General features: G+C 33.4%; 2 protein-coding genes across 2 annotated transcripts; one reads left to right on the top strand and one right to left on the bottom strand.

Moving 5' to 3' along the window:
* Positions 1-731: 731 nt before the first annotated feature.
* Positions 732-4,229, top strand: LOC132284427 (putative pentatricopeptide repeat-containing protein At1g09680). The gene is made up of 2 exons (XM_059786546.1): positions 732-3,855; positions 3,948-4,229. The coding sequence occupies exon 1, from the start codon at positions 796-798 to the stop codon at positions 2,596-2,598; it is 1,803 nt and encodes a 600-aa protein (XP_059642529.1). The 5' UTR covers positions 732-795; the 3' UTR covers positions 2,599-3,855; positions 3,948-4,229.
* Positions 4,230-7,261: 3,032 nt separating this feature from the next.
* Positions 7,262-14,942, bottom strand: LOC132282961 (aspartic proteinase PCS1-like). Its single transcript, XM_059784810.1, has one exon. It carries the CDS (start codon positions 10,741-10,743, stop codon positions 9,385-9,387), a length of 1,359 nt encoding a protein of 452 aa, XP_059640793.1. The 5' UTR covers positions 10,744-14,942; the 3' UTR covers positions 7,262-9,384.
* Between the last annotated feature and the right edge of the window lie 7,575 nt (positions 14,943-22,517).

Here is a 22,517-nt window from a genome sequence, read left to right as displayed (position 1 = left end):
ATGTGTCGTTGCAGAGATATATTGATTGGGCCACCGCAGAGGTTGTAATCTGACACCCGCTGTCGACATCAACTCGCCTTCGATTCTTTGTCATCGACGTCCATTTCGGTAGTGGGTGGGATGGGATTTTGTGTATTTTTGGGTTTGGTTTTAGGTGGGTGGTGGTGATGAGGTGTTGGGTGGGGGTGCAGTTTGGTTTTGGGTAGGTTGGTGGTGCAAGGAGGTGTTAGGGTGGGACGTTGGTGGAGCTGCCGGTATTAATGGTGAGAGCTGCCGGTGTTGAATATATATATATATATATATATGGGCTTTTTTGTCATTTAAGATTATATATATATATTGTATTAAAAAATTGAAGGTAAAATGGTCTATTTACATGTATCAGAAGTCAAAAAGTAAATTGGGGTGTAAGTGAAAGTTAAAACCAAAATCTTCATTTGGCTGAAATATGACCTAACCTCAGGGGATCTAGGTGTAATTTATCCTTTTTTTTTTTTAATATTTTCTTCGGTATAGTTAGTTATACATAATCACAGGCATATACGGGAGGAAGATAAGAGTGGAGATTGTAAATAGGATTCGCCTTTACACCCATATGTAATAAAAAATTTCTTGTTGAGCGGTATGTCTTTGTCAAAAAATTTCAATGATTTAACAGTAGTCCTAAACATCTTCATGAAAAACTCAAATTCTATTTGATGGACTTTTAAAAATATTAGCCTCTTATCAATATTTCATTACTACATATTATAGCAACCTGTTGAAGAGAAAAGAACCGAAACTTCGGACCCAGAGATGATGACCATACTGAAAACAGCACATTATAACTTTCTCTCTCCGCCCAAACTAAGATTCATCGTCTTCTCCACCGCCACTACCACCTGGTACACCCCACCACCATCAAACCACCATCACAATGAACAAGACCCAATCCTTACAACCCTATCTCAAGCCATCAAGAACGCCCCAGCAAAGCCTCTCGATACCTCTCTCAAGAAGCTAATCTCTTCCCTCACAACCCGTCACATTATCAATCTGATCAACCTCAACCCTCACACTCTCGACCCACATTCTCTCTTCTCGTTCTTCACATGGCTCTCTTCTCAACCCCGCTTTCGCCACACCGTTCAATCTTACTGCACCATGACCCACTTCCTCTGCGCCCACCAGATGCTCTCAGAAGCACAAAATTTGATCCAAATCGTCGTCTCTCGAAAAGGGAAGGGCTCTGCGTCTTCGGTTTTCGCTGTAATTCTCGAAACCAGAGGTAACTATCGGTCCAATTTTGTGTTCAATGCTCTTATGAATGCTTATCTTGATTCTGGCTTTGACTTTGATGCGATGCAGTGCTTTCGTTTGGTACGAAAGCATAGAATTGGCATCCCATTTCAATCATGTGGCCTGCTTCTTGACCGACTGATGAAATCGAATAACCCTTCGGCCGCTTGGTCATTCTATTTGGAGATTTTGGACTGTGGGTTTCCTCCAAATGTTTATAATTTCAACATTTTGATGCATAAATTTTGTAAGGATGGTAAAATTGAAGAAGCCCAATTGATTTTTGATGAAATTGGGAAAAGGGGTTTGAGGCCTAGCGTTGTTAGTTTCAATACTTTGATAAATGGGTATTGCAAGCTGGGTAATTTGGAGGAAGGGTTTTCGTTGAAGAGGGTTATGGAGGAGAGTAAAATTTTTCCTGATATATTTACTTACAGTGCGCTGATTAATGGGTTGTGCAAGGAAGGTAAGTTGGATGATGCAAATCAGTTGTGTAATGAAATGTGTGAGAGAGGGCTGGTACCGAATAATGTTATTTTTACTACTCTGATAGATGGGCATTGCAAGAATGGGAGGGTTAGTTTGGCTATGGAAATATATCAGCAAATGTTGGGGAAAGGTGTGAAACCTGATTTGATTACGTACAACTCCCTCATCAATGGCCTTTGTAGGTATGGAGATTTGAAAGAAGCAAGGAACCTTGTTGAAGTGATGATTAGCAGGGGCTTGAAACCAGACAAGATCACGCACACTACACTAATTGATGGATGTTGCAAAGAGGGAGATCTGGAATCGGCTTTAGAAATTAGGAAGGGAATGATCAAGGAAGGGATTGAGCTTGATAATGTGGCTTTCACTGCCCTTATTTCGGGGTTGTGCAGAGAGGGAAGAATTATTGATGCAGAAAGAATGCTGAGAGAGATGTTGACAGCAGGTATGAAACCTGATGATCCCACATACACCATGGTCATCGATGGTTTTTGTAAGAAGGGAGATGTTAAGATGGGTTTCAGGCTGCTCAAGGAGATGCAGAGGGATGGACATGTACCTGGTATTGTAACCTATAATGTGCTTATGAATGGGCTGTGTAAGCAAGGACAGATGAAAAATGCTAGTATGCTCTTGGATGCGATGCTTAATCTAGGGTTGGTTCCGGATGACATTACTTACAACATCCTATTGGATGGGCACTGCAAGCACGGAAACCTGGTGAATTCTGATAAACTACGCAGTGAGAAAGGTCTTGTTCTTGATTATGCTTCTTATACTTCACTCCTGAGTGGCTTCAGTAAAGCCTCAAAAGATCACTACAAGAGATGATGATGTGTGTGTTTAGAACAGTAAAAGTCCCAGGGAGGTTGGCCAGTAGGTAATGAATGCAAGCCAGTAAGTGAATTCACATAGACTTTAGTTTGTTTTCTTTGCTTACTCTATATGCAAATCAGCCTTGACACGATGACTCTGAAGGTTGAAGCTTTTATATGGAAGTTCTGTAAGTTGACCAGAATAAATTTACTATGTTAAAGAGACGAGGATCCTGTCTAAACAGTCCTGAAGTTTGGACCACCAGATTATCTTGATATTTCAGGGCCTTTTAGAAAGGGATGAGCTATTGATGCAGAAAGAGGCTTGGACAAGGATCAGATGCCATCATAGTGTTATCATTGATGGGTTCTGTGCAAAAGGGGACATAAGATGCATGCCTATGCCATGCATAGAGTTTCCATTGATGGGTTTTTTGCAGCGGCATGTCTAGCTGCTCCAGGAGATATGTAGTGTGTGCCATGCATCAGGGGTCGGAAACTATAATGTTCTTATGAGCAGAGGAAGACTGCTTCATTGCTCTCAAAGGTGATGCTTAATTTGAGACCGTTCTTGGTTACTGTGACCTACGACATTTTATTGGAAAGGCATTGTGAGTATGTTAAACCAGAAGATATTAACTAATTTAAGAAATGAGCAAGGGCTTATTTCCTGATCAAGCTTATCATGCTTCACTATTGTAAGTTCACTTAAAACCCCGATGAATGGTCACCAGAGAGTTGTTGCATGTTCAGAAAACATTATCTCTTCTAGTTTGGCTTGGTTACAAGTGAATGCAGATCTACTCGACTTATAATGGCTTGTAGTCTATTCTTATTGGAAAAGATTGGATGTTCCGATGTGTTGTTATCTTTGGAGGTAGTTGTTACTTAAGTGTCCATTATAATCTTGTTTTCAATTCTATGAGGAGTTGAAGTCAGTGACATGGTTTTGCTATATTGATATTGAAAATGGGAATTTTGATTAGATGCTGCTGATGCAAATCCTTCACAAAACTTCAACAGTGGTCTTTAGCAGCAGTCAGCATTGGATTCATGGGTGACAGACCCTTGTGCAGAAGTGGAATTCCAATCACTTAGTGGTAGTTTTCTATGGGATATTTTAATGTTTTTGGATTTGAATGCTTTGAGAACTACATTGAAGTGGATGCCATTTTTGTGCAAATAGCATCTCTTGGGAGTTTATATGTCTTGTGGCAGATGATAAATGAAGATGATTTTATTGCTCCTCTTCCCCGGAATTGCTATTAAGCAGGTATTTTCCAAATGCTATTTAACATTGCAGTTCTACAGGAGTTTTATTTATTCATTTTTAACTAATGCTATGCAAACAAAATATATAACCAGGTTCTCATGTACAGAATAAGTTGAGTTTTTTTTTTTTCCTTGGCAAGAAACTCACACGCCCATTTGCCCTCTACGAGGACTTGAATCCTTACCTTTCACTTTAGGAGGATGAGGAGATACCACCAAGCTAGAGCAGCTGATAATGATGGGAAGTTTAAGTTTACTTTCATATTCTATGTGTAGATAACGAAACATATTAACATAGAGATCATGGACATAGTCTAGTTTTGTAACTTTATATATATATATTATATTACTAGTTTTTTCTATGCCAAAGAAGAGAATTATAAATGTTACTCCTACCTAGTTTGAGTAATAACTAGGCAACCAACACTTCTATATATATATATATATTATTATTATTATTATATTTTCTAAACATCAAATAGGTTGTTTGAACCCATAGGACTGAAACTATTAAAACAAGTCCAGTGGAACTCAGTCAATTGGTGGCTAGTGATGCCTTTCACAAGTTACATGGTCATGTTCGTTGACACCCAAATCACACTAAAGAGAACCTTGGAATTGGATGCACCCTTCTCTCAAAAAGTAGAATATGATGGGATAGTTCCAAGTTAATTTTCGAATGAATAACTTCTGATTAACTCCTGATCTTGCACTAATGACCCGTTGATCAAGTGATGTATGATTAATCTCATAACAATTTGATCAAAAGATTATGTCGAGGCTTCTAAATGTGCTAGAGCAATGACTGGCCGATTGTGATCAGTTCGGTGACAAGAAGGAACTGAAATAATAGCAAAAAGCAACAACAATCTGTAAAAATTACAACTGAAAATATAAATAACTCAAATATGTATGCAGATTGTAGGAAAAAGGAATGACAATCACGAAGAACAATTTTTTTGTGGTCTAGCTGGGTACTAATGACATACAATTTCACCAAATCCTAATTCTCAGAATCACGCGCTCTACAATGCCTTTACCAACCATAGAATGCTATGAAAGTATCCAAAGAAACTGAATTAGATCTTTACAAGAATGACATTAGATTCCTAATGAGTAGTCCCACAAAGAGAGGAAAAGAGCATGGTTAGGAGGCAACTTCCTCAAATCAACAAAAGGATGACATGATTCCTGTTCTCTTTTAAGTCTAGTTAAATTTTCATTTACGCAGTTGGGTAAAATTCACAATCATTACTTTGTCGTTTCCCAAAATATTTCTTCATAAATAAGACTATAGTTAGATACGTTTAAAATGAGCAAAGATATATGGGCGGGTCAAGCTCTCTCTCTTAAAATTGCATATTTAATTGGGTGGGTACTCTTCTACTTGGAAAAAACGTCCGACTCCTAGTGCACTTTAAAGGTTTTGAAATGTTAGCCATCCTAAAACAAAAGAAAAGAAAAGGAAAAAAAAAAATTTGTGACTTGAAAAATGATTAGAGTTCTTGAAATCATTCAAAAAGAAAAAGGTAAAATTTCAATAGAGTGTTGATTCAGATTATTATTTGTTTAATTATCCAAAAAAAAATTACTATTATTTGTATGGGGTATAGTATTTGATCAGATTTTACCATTTGTAAAATACCAAATCACTTCCTCAAAATGTATTGAAATGTTGTACGATTTAGGGTGAAAATGTTGATAGTATAGAGATAGTATAGACATTTAAGAGCAGAATATATAAGACTGAGCTATCGTGGGAAAAAAACATAATGATAGATGGGTTTACCAGTAGTTCCAATTCAAATTGGGAAATGTTGGATCCAGTGATGCACCACCCAATATTCCACTGTCAAAGAAAAGGATTTTGAGTCCCGCCCTTTTTTTTTTTTCCTTTTCTAAGGGGGTAGGTAGGTTTGGAGTTAGTGCCGCCAATCTTGAATTCTTTGTGTTTCTTGTAGCCACTGTCATCAACACAAATGCCATCAACCCCTAATAAATGCTTAAAATTTCTAATTTTATCTTTATATGTATGTATGTATATGCCACTGAACATTGCATGTATATGTTGCTGTAGAATTATACGATGATTTATGGTTTATTTAGCAACTGGAGGCATTTTACGTACTGTAAAATTGACTGTTGTTCCATTATTTCCACCAAAAAGGGTAGGGGTGATCAAGTGTTTCTAATCTTTGTACACCAATCCCCATGACCACTTACATCTATGTTAAAACTTTACTCTACTTAAATAAATTCCACCACATAAATAAATTCCACCACAAAGCAAAACCCTAAACTTTTATCGGTTGGTATGATTTTTCCCTCTTCCAGGAAGGAAGTTTGTGGCCGTGTGCGCATTTATTTAAACTTTTGAAAAATAAAAATGTACAAAAATAAACACGGGAATGAGGACACGGGCTGATGAAATCAAAGTCGTATGGGACAATATCTTACCTTTGATACACATATATGAATATATACATCCTTGTCTCTAGAGTATAGACAAACAAGCAAAAACAAATGTGGGAAAGGCAAGGACGCTGCCCAAGAGAACGTAGGCGGGATATGAATGTGGGGTGGGGGACCAAACATATAGTACGTACATATACACATACAACATACTGAATTACTGATACCGTTATACACTCCATTATGCACTGCACACACACATATATGTGTGTGTGCGTGCATAATGGAGTGTATAACAACCGTATGTACGTAAGTGGCACTTTTTCAAAAGAAGGTGGCGTTTGTTTTGATGGAGTAATTGGTATCCTCTATCTTTGAGCAAAGTAAGATTCTACAAGCGTGCAATTTGGTGTGTGAATCACTTTGCCGTGTTCTCGAGGCAGGAAGTAAGTAAGTTTGAAAACAGTACCTTCCCCCAAACCCTTTTTTTTCTTTTAAGCCAGCTGTTTCGATCTCTTCTCCCTCGAGACGCTTTTCTTTCTTTTGTTTGCTTCTCTAATTAATATTATATACATATATATATACATACATACATGTCCTTTGCCGTTAGTCTGCTACACGCTCATCGAAAACGTCCACTGCAGTACATCCTTATTGCAAATAACCCGAAGAAACTTCTTTACATGGGGTTAACTTACAACCATTTATGGAATCACTTCTAGTGAGGGGCGGAACTTGCTCCAACTCACTATACATATATACATATTATATTTATATGGCAATTTTGAATAATGCCTCTCTAAAATTTTCAAATTTCTCTAATTTACTTTTTTTTTTTTTTTTTAAAAAAAATTTACAAATATCCCACTTCTTCAATTATTCTTTTTTTTTTTTTTTCGTTTTTTCAAAAAATTTCTTTCTTCACTTATAATGTAAAAACAAAGTATTTTTTTCCTTCTCTAATTTTTTTTTTTTTTTTCTTCCTTCAATAAGTGAACTGTGACCCCATATAAACAAATTGATTGTAACACATTCCTAACATCATACTTTAATGTAATGATTGAAGTGTGTTCTTTGGCAGCTTTTAAACGTAATTCAATTTTGTATGCTTGTACCTTTCTGATGGATCTGTCACTTCCCTCAATAGTCACAAACAAATCTTAACTAGAGCGCAATATTGTCAATATTAAGGCTGATGAGATGTATAATGTAACTAATCTGTCATTACTTGGGATATTGGATCCACACTTATTATTTCAATAATAGATAATTTAAATATTTTTATTTCTTCAAAACATTTTGGCTCCTAAAGAGATAGAGATTGGGATAGGGTTGAATGAAAAAAGACAATAGATAATGAATTGATTTTAGCATACCTCGTGTTTGTTATTGTGCACGTCTCATCACCATTTCACCCCCCATAGAAAATCTTTGGTTTATTGTGTTTGGTGAAAAAAAAAAAAAAACACTTTGGTTTTTACTACTAACTTTTTAAGGGTGGCATGAGAAGAGTGCAGTTAAAAACATAATTTGACATGACTTCTTCACACGAGATAAGAGCCAAATTGTTAATGCCTTCCAGTAAAGGAAAAGCCTTTTTCAGTTCACGTTTTTTTTTTTTTTTATCTTCTTCTTTCATCTGCTAATTAATACTTCACTTCATTTTACCTCCCACCTAAATTTTTTATTTTAAATAATTACATTAACCTTTCTGTGAAATTTCACGTATAGTATACGCTTTTATTATTTAATATATATTACCCTGTATTTTGACTTATTTAATTTTGATGTATAGTATACCGCTTTTATTATTTAATATTTTGACTTTTTTAAAACTTATTTAATTACATTGGAATTGAAATTGAAATTTTTTTTTCATAGTATTGCAATCCCACCAATCCCATCCTAATTTCATTGTTTGGATAAACTTTGGTGATGAAAGAATGGTGTGATGTAGTTAACAGGGGATTAATTGTGTGTAGTTCTAGTAAGTGGTTCAAAAAGGTAAATTGACAAGGCTAATGATCATAGTCAAATGATGAGTCAAATAGAATAACACGTGCCGAGGTGAGAAAAGTAGTTTAGTGTAGTAGTAATACTTCCTTAGTTACCATGACAATATCCTTAATCATCTACTTGTCGGGAATATATGGGTTGCAACCAAGGTCGGCGGAACAATCCCCATTATGCTGTCCATGTCCCACTACATTTGCATGTGACATTCTCGCTCCCTCGCTTTTACACAACGGTAATTTTTTTTTTTATTACATACTTCTAAATCATATCTTATTTTACGGTCCACTTCAATAAAATTACATCTTAAATTATTTATTTATTTTTATTTATAGTTTAGATTCACTTTTTTTTTTTTTTTTTATTTAATACGAGGACTTTCGTTGGACTGATAAAACACGACCCAGATCCATTTCATAATTTCTATATAACAAATATATGTCATGTATTATGCATATATATCATGGTTCGTAGTATTGATCACGGTTATGGTAATAATGTATTAAACTTGGATAAAATTAGTGTAAATTGTTAACCAATACCGATCATATATAGGACTTGAAAAATGATCATGTATCAAAATATGATGTAAACACTCGTAAAGTATGTTAAATTTAATTTCAAGGTATAAAATTAGTGGTCATAATAGACTACTGAAAATGAGATCACTTGTTAAGACTCTTCAAAGACTTTTATCACCCACATGATTTTCTTGAATTAACACCAGACACGTAGTGCCATTATGCATATATCCAAATCTCATTAATGGAATGATATAAAATGATACTAATATTAGCAAATTCAACGAACTAATTATGGCTTTACGTCACACACTACTAATACATACATTGGCCTTCTAATTAATTAATTAAACCAACTTAGAGATCACGACTTTTCGGTGTTACAAACAAACCCTCATATTATATTAAATAATACATGTCCTCCATCAACTACTATGTACTAGAGATGCTCTATAGGCTTCTCTCTACAACTGATCAAACTGCATATATATGCATATATACATACATACATACATACATACATATATATATATATATGTATGTATATTCCTGATGTAACTGATCAAGAAAGACCCATACTGTAACTACAGTGATCTGCTACAATCAGCCTTTCCAAACCCTACTCTCCGATTGGCCAGATCAAATTCCACCCAAAGATTTTGCTGATGAAAATTCCCAATTATGTTGCTCGCGAGCCCTAGCATATCAGACCGTCCAAACCCCAAACAATGGACCCCACCACCCACATCTGCTAATGTCCGCCCTCCATCAACCACAATCTCAACACCCTTCTCAAACTCCAACACCATATCGCCTATCAACCGTCCGATCACCATTGCATTACCATCAAAACACATGTCCATGGCTCCGCCGTACACGTACCCCTTCTTCAACCTCGGCCCCACCAACCTCACAATCTCCGCCCTCACCTTATTGTAAGCCTCATCCACCAGAAACGTGAACTCCGTGCCGGAATCAATCATCGTCTGACCTGCACCGCCGGCGTCTGGCCGGAAAACCGACGCCGGTATGTTCAACCTTTTCCCTCCAATTCTCATCCCTACCATTCCCACAGTGTAGGCAAGAGGATCGAGATTGGGCATGCGTTGACTTTGGGGAAAAGCCAAAAGATCAACGTACCGAAATAGACGGTCATTTGGATTGCGACCGATATAGAAGGTACCAGTTGGTGTTACCTTGACTTGACTCTGGCGAAGAGGCACGCAGTAAGAGAATTTTGTAATCTTAGCTTGGGTGGTAAATGACAACCGTCCAAAATTCATTCCCAAAATGCCCTCATTATCGTTGGAGTCCTTAGCACAACCAAGGATCAGAGGAGGGGTTACTTGGGAAACTGAGAATATGAATTTTTCCCTGACGAGATTGCCCTCGGCCAAGGTGCCGTCTGCGTAGAAGTAGGAATAGTGACAGAGACGGTTTTGGTCGCATGAAGTTGGGAGGGTAAAATCGGGAATTCTGGGCTTGCAGAGAGGATGGTTACAGGGGAGGACAGAGAAAGATGAGGAGAGAGAAGGGTCAAACGACGTGGTGGGAGGGGGCTTTCTGGGGGTCTTCTTGTTGCACTGGATCCAAGAGAGTTGGCTTCCGGTGTCCAACACCATCTGTTGGGTCTGTGGTGGGGTCCCTATGGGGAGAGAAACGATCAGAGCCATTGAATACTTGAACTTTGATCTGTAGTTGTATGATGAGGTCTTTGAGTTTGGGTTTTGTTTGGATGTTGATGATGATACGAGAGAAGAGAGTAAAGCTGCAGAGGAGTTGGGAGAAAGAGAAACAGAGGTGAGAGGGAAGGAGAGAGAAAGTGAGTTGTTCAAAGGTGGCTTAAAGGGTTTTTGATCGTGGGTTTGTTCTTGGAGGGAAAGAGAGGTGAAGAAGAAGAAGAAGAAGAAGAGAATGAGAAGGACAGAGTTGCAGAGGGCCATGAGAGAGAGAGAGTAGAGTGTGTGTGTGTGTGTTTGGAGGGTGAGTGTGTGTGTTTGAGGGGTGTCTGTATTTATACGATTTGAATGGGTTGAGAGGGAAGAAAAGAACAATACAAAGCCAAAAAAAGGCAAACGCGTTTGCTTATGTATTCCAATTCGAGTTGAGTTGTTGTATGTAATGATCGTTGAGGGTACACCTAAGAGGGCTGATATACAAGTTTTCACCAGAAAATGACATTTTTATCCTAGTAGTAAAAAACAACCAAATTATACCTCAGATCATCCTAGTTAATTGGTACTACGTATAATTAATCTTCTCCATAAAATGACATTTTTATCCTAATAGTAAAAAACCAACCAAATTATACTTCAGATCATCCTAGTTAATTGGTACTATGTATAATTAATCTTCTCCATAAAATGACATTTTTACCCTAATAGTAAAAAACAAGTAACATTCATTTCAGAATTTCCTTTTAACAGATTTCTGGATCGCACTATTTTTCACCTGTTTTTTTTTTTTCTTCTGTTTTTTTTTTTTTTTGTTTTTTTCCATTTTGGTACTATGTATAATTGGTACTATGTATAATTAATCTTCTCCATAAAATGACATTTTTACCCTAATAGTAAAAAACAAGTATCATTCATTTCAGAATTTCCTTTTAACAGATTTCTGGATCGCACTATTTTTCACCTGTTTTTTTTTTTTTCCTTCTGTTTTTTTTTTTGTTTTTTTCCATTTTGTTGCCATCTCTTTCTTATTTTGTCTTCTCTGTGCAAGAGTTGTTAACATACCTAATGCTGGATGTGAGAGGATTGTTAGAAATATTTTGATAAAAATTAGAAATTATATTTATTATTTTTAAATTTGAGAATTTTATTTTAATAAAAAACTGTATTTATGTAATAGAAACCGATTTTAATAAAAATAATAAACTATATTTATTATGATACTTTTATTTTTATTAAATACCGTATTTATTATATCAGAGACAACATGATGTAAATGCATTAAATACCCATACTTATTAAAATAGAGACAACACCAACTAATTATCCATACATGTTTACACGTGTTACAGAGAATATTGAAATTTCAAGCTTCTATTATTATCATATTTTTCGAATAAATTTTATACGAACACTTCCTTGTGGATTAAATAAATTTAATGGCATTTATAATGAAAAGTATAAAGTTAAGAATTATACAATCTAGACTATTTCACAAAACCTTCTCTCTTTTTAATAAAAATATATTGTATTTTTGGATTGTAATAGTAGTATTATATTCCAGTCCGATAGTCTTTTTCCCGGGTAATCTGATGTGTGGGACCAGCTGAGTTGTAATCATACAATCTACTGTACTAAACCCTCCATTGTCCATGAAGTTGTTAACTTGTCATTGCAGCCGTCACCAAGAATTAGCAATATGTTGAATGAGATGTAAGTTGAAGGGTCATTCTTATGTCCAAAAAAAGTATTAAATTGTCATACATTATTATATACTTACCATGCTTTTCTCTCTCTTATCCTTTGAAGTTTGACTCTTTTGTCTTCTCTATTCATATTATATTAAATAGAAGAGACAGGTTTGATCAATTAAAGTTAAATCTATGGAGACAGACATTTTATGTAATCACAAATGTGTCAAAAAAGGAAAAGATTATTAAGCGGGTGGTTCTTCATCTATATATTAATTTAATATTACAAATTTATTTAACTAACAAGAGATTAAGCTATATAATTTTTAATTTTTTTTTTTTGATAAGTAAAAAAGGCAAATGTAAGCATTGTAAATGGCTTCGCCTTTAAAATTTTAATGTAAACAATACACAATGGCATCAAGTAAAAAAGAATAGAAAAAGACATTAATAAAAAGAATTCACATGACTAACTCTCATATGATAAAAAGGCAAGAATAATGGTGCTAAATGTATTAAACTAGCTCTTAATTCAAATAATTTGAGTCCAAATAAAAATAAAAAATAAAAAAAGTCTGTGTCGTAAAGACCGGGGGTAGAGACGTGCGAAGAAGGAACACATAGCATCGCTTTTGACTAGGTGTCTATGAGAAATTTGTGTAGCCTAAATGTGTCGTATAGAGGGTGACCAATTAGACATATTGGTAAACGGTGTGAGTGAGCGAGTGAGTGTGAGTGGGACCAGTTTGAGATTGGTCACTGTCTCAACTCTCAACATTAATGAAGCTGTATTTTAGTGTTAACCAGTTGGACAATGGCTCGTCTTCAAAATGTCAAATATATTAGGCATTGATTAACAAGTTCTTGCCAACGGACTTCATCTAGAAATGTTCATCTATTCAAAAGCAAGTACAAACAATGACAGGTCTTTTGTTTGGTTCGATGTGTTTCAACGTACACTTTTAGAATTAGAATACAATCTTTCTCACAATGTTAATCGCATCATCTGATAACAAAAACCAAATCCAATTTCTATTATTACACTACCTCTCATAATATTTATCTCCACAATTGTCACATTAATTGATAACAAATTAGTAGGAGTAATTTTCTATTGGAAGTATATTATGTGTTTCAAAAAAATACAGTAGACGCTCCATGGAGTAACATACGCTTAATATTACACTACCCAATTCAATCATTAAAAGTTGATCTACCATTTCCAGCTCTTGTCAAAAGTTTGTAACTTTGTTTTTGTCCGTTAAATTAATTGACAACCAGTACTAAACCGTTTGTCATAATGTAAATTCAAATCCAAAACGCTAAAAGGAAGAGAAGAAGACAGAAAGAAGAAAAAAAAAAAAAATTTACATTAAAGTTATGGGTGAGAGTGATATATATATATATATAAAGAAGTTCACGGATTATGTTAAAGAAGAGATCACGGGGGGCTGTGGAACACACACATAATAAATGAGAGAGAGAGTAGAGCACTTCACAACACTCCTATGATGTCCCAAAGATATCAAACACTTGAGAGGTTGGTAACACATGGCCTGTCTCTCTCTTTGACTACTTGTCTTTTCTATCTTGAAAAAAAAATAATAATAAATAAATAAAGAAGATCAAACCATTCCTCAGTAATTAAAAATATCCATAACACAACATGCTTCTTGTTAAAATCTTTTTCTTAAAAAGTTAGTTGTAAATCATTACAAACAAAAGTTGATACCATTCAAGGCCGCCTAAAATCAAAATGAATCCTATGAATGAAGTCATAATTAGTCCGTCATTATCTATTTAGCAACCCGTGGCTTTTTTTTGTTTTTTTAAATTTTACCAGAGACACTAAACTTCTTTATTTATATATTTATATATATATATATATAATATCCCTCATGGATAGTATGTATATTATCATTTGTTTTAATGAATATATATAAACATAATTGAACAAAAATATACCTCATGGGATAATATATATTATCAATTTGGTTTTATGGATTGATACTAATGCTATATATATATATTCTAAATCAAGTGGCAGACATGTTGTCTAATGTATTACTACAGTTCTTAATTAAAAGAATAATTAAAGATTAACTTATAAATGTAATCTCTGCAACATCATTGTTTCTAGCTCTATAGATTGGAAGCAGGCCATTTGTTTGTTTTTAGTTTTGTTTTTTTCCTGGTAATTCCAATTGGAGAGTCCAACTACACCATGGGCCTCATATTATTTGGATTTAATAATATTACTTTCAAAATTGTGATGGTTTCTAAAAGAAGATCATTGGATTGAAGAGGTTGGGTCACGAGGCCCAAGGTTTCACTCCAATCGTTGACTTAGGCCCAAGCTTGTCTACTGATTGGGCTGATCGTACCCTGACCTGCTGATCTGACTGTGGTCTGTCTCATCTATTTCACCACTTTTTGAAGTTGCACGTAGCTTTCTCAAGTACGTTAGCTTATTTTCTTCCTAATTCAATTTGAAGAGTTCATAATAATAATAATAATTATTATTATTAAAAATAATGCAAACAGATAGCCTTTTAGCATAAAAATTCAGATTAAAGTTGCAATGGCCAACTTTAATGAAGATTTAAAAAAAAAAAAAATCTGTTAATTCGAATCAAATAATTATTTGGAAACATATTTTCAGGTATTAGGATTTGGGCATATACAGACATAAAATTTTATATACGTCATATTTAAGTGTGGATAGGCATCTCCATATTTACTCACTGACACTAAATCATAGATATCTAAATTTAGCATTTACCTATATATATATCTATATATATATATATATATATATATATATTCTTTATAACAATTATTTAAAAAAAAACAGGGCTAGCCAAGTGTCCAAATCTCCCATTGCATGATCTAAGAAAAATCAGATGTACACGAAGGTAAGCATACGCAAATCACAAAATTGTTGCCTCCGCATGCAGAGAGGTTCCTGATTCAAACCCGTGATCCCAAATCACAATGGATCAGCCTGACACTAAATCATAGATATCTAAATTTTGCATTTACCTATCTATATATATATATATATATATATATATATATATATATATCTAAATGCTTTCTAACATTTGGGTTTTCACAGAATCGTTGCCAATTCATCAGGAGATCGAGCCAAGTCATCAGGAGAAAAAGTACATGCTACTACGGAAGAGTATCACCCAATTCATATGTAGAATTTTGTTGACAGTGACCCTAACCCAGTTATTGGGCAAGACACAATAAATTATTTTAAAGTAAAATGAGTATGTAAATAAAGTTATGTTTGCATGTAAAATATTTTATTATTTTTTGATATTTGGTTGCTGTAAAATATTTAAGAATAAAATAAAGTATTAAAACTTAACAAAAATAACTTCCTCATTTTCAACCATTAATTTTATACGGATTCGACTTCAAAGACCTTTACCAAACACAAAAAAAACAAAAATAAAAATAAAAATATTTTACCTAAAAAAGTAAAATATTGTCTGTCGAAACAAATGGAGCAATGCATATACCCTATTTCATTCTAACAATATGTTGTGCAGTTCTTTACGCTATGCTTGAATATTTTTGTTAGCTTCCTCTTCTTCTTATTTGTTTAGTAATAAAATAATTGTGTCAAGCTTATACTAGTACATAGTATAATAAATTCAATTATAAAAGCAACCTGATTATTATTCAGTTGTTCTGGCCGGCAAGTAACTCATAGTCATAGGTATATAAAATGCATAGATCCTAAGATCACATCCAGGGAAGAATAAAAAGAAACACAAAATATGATCACAGAATGAAGTTGACAATCAAGCAACCTTATACCTTACCCATTAATTTTTGACAAGTTATTCTACACGGATGCAACCTTAAACTTGACCTAAATCCTTTACCAAACACCGAAAAATAAAAATAAAAATAAAATATATATTTTACCTGAAAAAGAAAATATATTTTACATTGAAACAAACGGAGCCTTAAAGTTATCAAGTTAAATGGATATCAAGTTATCATTCTAACAATTTGGTACATGATTGAAGCTAAATGGATATCAAGTTATCATTCTAACAACTTGTTGTGCAGCTCTTTAAGCTATGATTGAATAATAAAATATTTGTGTCAAGCTTATACTAGTAAATAATATAATAAATTCAATTATACAAGCAGCCTGATTATTCAGTTGTTCTGGCCGGCAAGTACCTCATAGGTATATAAAATGCATAGATCCTATTTCTTGAATATTTACAAGAAGTTGGGAAATGCATATATATTCGATGACGTGTGTGTATATAAATATATACTCAAAGTCAAAGTATTAACTAATACGAGGTGGTGAGAGCAAACCTAAGATCACATCAAGGGAAGAATAAAAAGAAACATAAGATAAGATCATAGAATGAAGTTGACAATAAAGCATTACCTTATACCTTGCCCATTAATTTTTGACAAGTTATTTTACACGGATGCAACCTTAAACTCGACCTAAACCTTTGCCAAACACCGAAAAATAAAAATAAAAATAAAAAATATATTTTACATGATAAAGAAAATATATTTTACATTGAAACAAACGGAGCCTTAAAGCGGTACATGATTGAAACTAAATGGATATCAAGTTATCATTCTAACAATTTGTTGTGCATTTCTTTAAGCTATGATTGAATAATAAAATATTTGTGTCAAGCTTATACTAGTAAATAATATAATAAATTCAATTATACAAGCAACCTGATTATTCAGTTGTTCTGGCCGGCAAGTAACTCATAGTAACTCATAGGTTTATAAAATGCATAGATCCTATTTCTTGAATCTTTACAAGAAGTTGGGAAATCATATATATTCGATGACCTGTGTGTGTGTGTGTGTGTGTGTGTGTGTGTGTGTGTACTCAAAGTCAAAGTATTAACTAATACGAGGTGGTGAGAGCAAAATCACATCCAGGGAAGAATAAAAAGAAATATAAAATAAGATCATATAATGAAGTTGACAATAAAGCATTACCTTATTTTCACAAATTCCTCATTTTATTCTTGTTCTTTAATCTGTTAATCCTACAGTTGACAGTATTTTTTAGTATATCACAATCATGGTAGCTGAAGAAAGTGGATATTCAGCTCCTAGAATGTATTGATCAAACACAAATTTCTGTGATTTAATTATGTTTTTTTATTAAATTTTGACATCTAACTGATAAAACCTAGCTCCAACGGGAAATACACAAATTTCTGTGATTTAATTATGCTTTTTTATTAAATTTTGACATCTAACTGATAAAACCTAGCTCCAACGGGAACGATTGCAGTAATTTAATTGTACTTAAAATAGACTCTTTCAATTGCAAGAGAATTGCAATGTGGGTTTGATTAGCCAGCTTGTTTATGCATAATTATTTGTGAGCCTAACCACGTTGCATTCTCAGAAGCTTCTAAGCTTAATTAATGAAATTTTGAACTTAAAGAAATTTTCACACCTCAACAGTATAGAAGAATTGATGACCTTCATTGCAAACCCCAAGCTGTTTCCGAGCTGGTTGGCTTCTGTTTCCAAGTCAACTCTTGAGAATCTGATTGGCAAATGTGAAAACGATCATTTAGTGATTAAAATACAGAATGATAACCAATAAATGTGAGAAATTCGAAATTCAACTACGTCTTAAACTCGTTATTTCATCCATAAAAAAACACTCAGAAAATGTATGGAAGAACTCATGCACGTTGGAAGACACTGTATTTGAGTTTCCTTCCTTTGTGCTTCCATGATTCTATCTTACAGATCTTGCCAGAAAGCAGTCCATGTATCCACCACAGAATAGAGGACCAGTTCATTTTAAAACTACTTCAATTTCGTAACAGAACTAATAAACTAACTCAACCCAAGAAGTGATTGATGGCAAAGACACAAGAAATAACCCAAAAAAACCATATGAGAGGTGATGTGTTAAAATGATTCAAGAGTGGCAACTCTGCTCAGTTAAGAATTGAAGCACACTGGACCTAAACTTGCACAGGAGAGAGAAGTTTTTGAAATATAACTATCGCAATTTTCTACTTTTATCTTTTGAATACTGTTTGTTACAAGATCAACGATATATGTGGATACTGTCTCATTTTTCTAATGAGATTGGATAAAATCATACAATCAATACAATGCATCCCTGTAAGATAAAAGAAATGACAACAAAAATTTGAATTTCATGAACACATACTCTTAAGGATATTCATCAAGTGCAATTCAATCAAGGATGCAATACCATGCAACAACATTAAATGAGAATGTAACAACAATCTAACGGTATTGCATTTTCGATTTAATAGTGTTACAATGCTGCATCTCAATGTAATACATTGCATTGGTGTTGCATTTTCAGAGAAAATGTGCTGTGTAGATGTTTCAGAATTAATATAATTTGTTGCATTTTCTTTAAATTGCATTAAATAGATAATTTAGAGAACTGGAGAGAATCCTGATTCATAAGAATCACATTAGAATCCTCTCTCTCAAATAAATCAACAAGCCACAGGTATTAGGCCCTAGCACACATACATTAATAAAAAAAAAAAAAATATGAAGAAAAATTACAAACAAGTCCTACTTTTCTCATTAAAAGACAAATAAGTCCTAAAAAAATTCCTTTAGGACCAATAAGTCATCCTTTTGAGTTTCTTTCATTTAATTCCTAAATCACTAAATCTCACATTTATACCCTTACTAAATTATCTATATATATACTCTTGCTACATTAGATATAAAATTTAGACCCAAAAATTCATATATACCCTTACAAAATTAGACATAATATTGGAATAAAAAGAAAGGAATAGATTTTATTAATTGTTTTATAGAATAATTTATTTATTTATACTAAAATCATGTATTCTAGAGAAGAGTTTTTGAATCGAATTTAAATTAGATTAATTATTATTTAAACTCAAAATGCAATATTAATTAGTAAATAAAACTTACAGGAATATATATAAAAAAATTAGATTATATATCAATTCTTGAATATCTTCATAATTACAAAATTTTACTTTCACTTAGTAAGGGTATAAATGGAAGATGTAGTGATTTAAGACTTAAATGGAAAAAAAATCACAAAAGTAGGACTTATTGGTCCTAAAGACATGTTTTAGGACTTATCTGTCTTTCAATGAGAAAAGTAGGACTTGATAGTAATTTTCCCATAATTTGCCTCTTCTTTATTGGTAGAATAATTGTCTCTCACTCAAGGAAAGGCTCTCCTGAAAATATTTCTTGGAAGAAGTTATTCCTTAAATAAATGTCTTTCTCATATTTTTTAACATTGAAATGTAACTTATTGTGAAAAGTGCAAGGTTGCTTATGAAATATGTTCCCTCTATACTAAGAAAGATATGACATAATGCAGTATAACTAAAGTTACTCTTAAAGCAGTACATGATTGATATCACGTTATCATTCTTAAAATTTGTTTGTTGTGCAGTACTTTATGCTATGATTAAATATATATGTTAGCTTCTTCTTATTATTTTCATTTAAATAAAAAAAATTATGTCAAGATTATACTAGTACATGGTATATAAATTCAATCATACAAGCTTGGGGCTTGCAATAGCGAACGCATAGATCCTATCTCTTGAATCTTTACAATGTCTGTAGAATCCAAAAAGTTGGGTAATGAATACATATTTCATGACGTGTATATTTATACTCAAAGTGAAAGTAACTAATACGAGATGGTGAGAACAAACAAAAAAGATAAAATAAGATCATAGAATGAAGTTGACAATAAAGCATTACTTTATTTATAAATTTATTTCTTGGTTAGTCAAACACATTTCACAAATTGCACATTTTATTCTTGTTCTTTAATCTGTTAATCCTTCAGTTGACGTTATTTTTAGTATATTACGATCACGGTAGCTGAAGAAAGTGGGTATCAACTCCTAGAATGTATTGATTGAACACAAATTTCAGTGATTTAATTAAGTATTTTATTAAATTTTGAGATCGAACTGATAACCTAGCTCCAACGGGATGTCGGGAATGATTGTAGTCGTTTAATGGTACTCAAAATAGACTCTTTCAATTGCAAGAGAATTGCAACGTGTGGTGACCAGCCAGCTTGTTCATAAACAATTATTTGTGAGCCTAATCAAGTTGCATTCTCAGAAGCTTCTAGCTTAATTAATCAACTTTTGAATTTAAGAAATTTTCTCACCTCAAGGGTATAGAAAAATTGATGAACTTCATTGCAAGCCCCAAGCAATTTCCAAGCTGGTTGGCTTCTGTTTCCAAGTCAACTCTTAAGAATCTGATTGGCAAATGTGAAAAGGATCATTTAGTGATTAAAAGACAGAATAATAACCAACAAATGTGAGAAGTTCAAAATTCAACTACTTCTTGAACCCATTTTTTCATCCAAAAAAAAAAAAACACTCAGAAAATGCATGGAAGAACTCATGCATGTTGGAATAAACTATATTTGAGTTTCTTTCCTTTGTGCTTCCATGATTCTATCTTACAGATCTTGCCAGAAAACAGTCCATGCATCCACCACATAAGAGAGGACCAGTTCATTGTAAAATTACTTCCTTTTCATAACAGAACTAATAAACTAATTCAACCCAAGAACAAGTGATTGACGACAACACAAGAAATAACCAAAAAAATCATACAAGAGGGGATATGTTAAAATGATTCAGGGTGGCTACTCTGCTCAGGTAATGGAATGGATACAGTTAGGAATGTACCCCATGCTTAGTTAAGGGGAAAAAAAAATATATATATATATATATATATATTTCCTTAACTAAACATGGGGTACATTCTATATACAGCTCATTGACCAGTTGGCTATTCAAATCACAGAACCAGAAGAATTGACATTTCTTACAGTTGATCACCTTTTGAAAGAAATAGTACCAGTTATACCATATTTCATATGTAAAGAGAAATCATAGAGTATTTATAATTAACTAGAGATGTGGTAATCATTCAAAAGGAGATAGTGGGACTTGATAAAGTTTAGATTATGGACTATGAAGGGACTTCACTTCAATCAATTCAATCAGTATTCAGAATATGAAGAGGTCCATTTCTGGAATAACTGGCAAGGCTTGGTGGTTTCAATTCAGTAACATGTTTTGGCTTTGGGTAAATCGGAGAGTGCTCATGGAGATGGAAGTTGACTTTCTCTTCAGCATTATTGAGACCAGTACCACACAAGACTTTTGATAGTTTTATTGCAGACTAATAATTTCAGCTGATACTGCTTTATGTGGCTGACTAATTTTTGCAAGAGTACAAGTTTTTCTCTAAGAGCTTACACTTGTAAATTGAATTATATTATCTCTCAAAAAGCTCACTGAAGTTTTTGAAACAAATTTAAAAAATGTGAAGACTGTAATAGAAAAAGACAGCAGAATTTTTGGGATACAGTGTCTTAACCCAAAACTATTTAAGAGAAACAAGGAATTCTTCAACGTGGTAAAACTTCAACATTGAAACATTCAATTCTACTCAAAATTTAGTCAAACAAAGTTAACATTATAATAAATATCAAGTATAAGAATAGAGATACAAGGCTAGCGAGAAAAAAATGGTTAAGACAACTTGACCTTTATTACCAGACAGAGAACCGGAGAGAGATTAACTAACAAAATATAAATGTTAGAAATTTTGTTACTTAGAATTAGTAAAATTTTTACACTTGCACAGTTTTTTTTATTTATTTATATGTGTGTGTGTATATATAAATTATTAGGTAAATATTCAAAAACACAACCACAAATGCCCACTATGGGACTCGACCCTCTCACCTCTCCTTTGAGGGAGAAGAGGTTACACCAGCTGAGCAATGGTCCAGTATTTACTTGCATGAAGTTTATAGCTTCCAATATTATACATAAAACTTATAATTTTTATTTATTTATTTATTATTATTTTAATAAGGTAAGCATTATAAAATTTGTAATTGTCCGCATCAAAAGAAGGTTTTAAACATTAGCAACTTGTGTTGAATGAACTTTATATGACCGAGCACACTTCTAAGTTCTTAAAAGCAATTCTTCAGAATCTCAAGCACTCTTTAGCTAGGTTTAAAAGCCATCTCTCTTGAGGCACTTGTCAAACAGAATTCCTTATGATTAAGCACTTCCTAAGTGCTTCTTAAAAGCAACTTCTTCCAATCTCTTGCATTCAATCTAGTTTTGTAGAAAGCTTCATACATCCCACAGGAAAAACAGTACTCATAGTGACCCCAATCCAGTTCATTCCTAGATTTGTCACAAAGACCCATAATCAATTCATTCTTCTTGTACCTTCCAAAATGGCCTCCAAACATTAATTACAAGCGGAAGATGC

Source organism: Cornus florida, unplaced genomic scaffold (assembly GCF_030987335.1).
Source record: "Cornus florida cultivar Cherokee Brave unplaced genomic scaffold, ASM3098733v1 CherokeeBrave_3.0.0_Hap2_Chr11, whole genome shotgun sequence".
In the NCBI taxonomy this organism is placed as follows: Eukaryota; Viridiplantae; Streptophyta; class Magnoliopsida; order Cornales; family Cornaceae; genus Cornus; species Cornus florida.
This window is presented reverse-complemented; position numbering and strand designations above follow the sequence as displayed.

Coding starts and splice junctions, on each gene's coding strand:
- LOC132284427 (XM_059786546.1), top strand. CDS start 796: ATGATGACCATACTGAAAACAGCACATTATAACTTTCTCTCTCCGCCC.
- LOC132282961 (XM_059784810.1), bottom strand. CDS start 10,743: ATGGCCCTCTGCAACTCTGTCCTTCTCATTCTCTTCTTCTTCTTCTTC.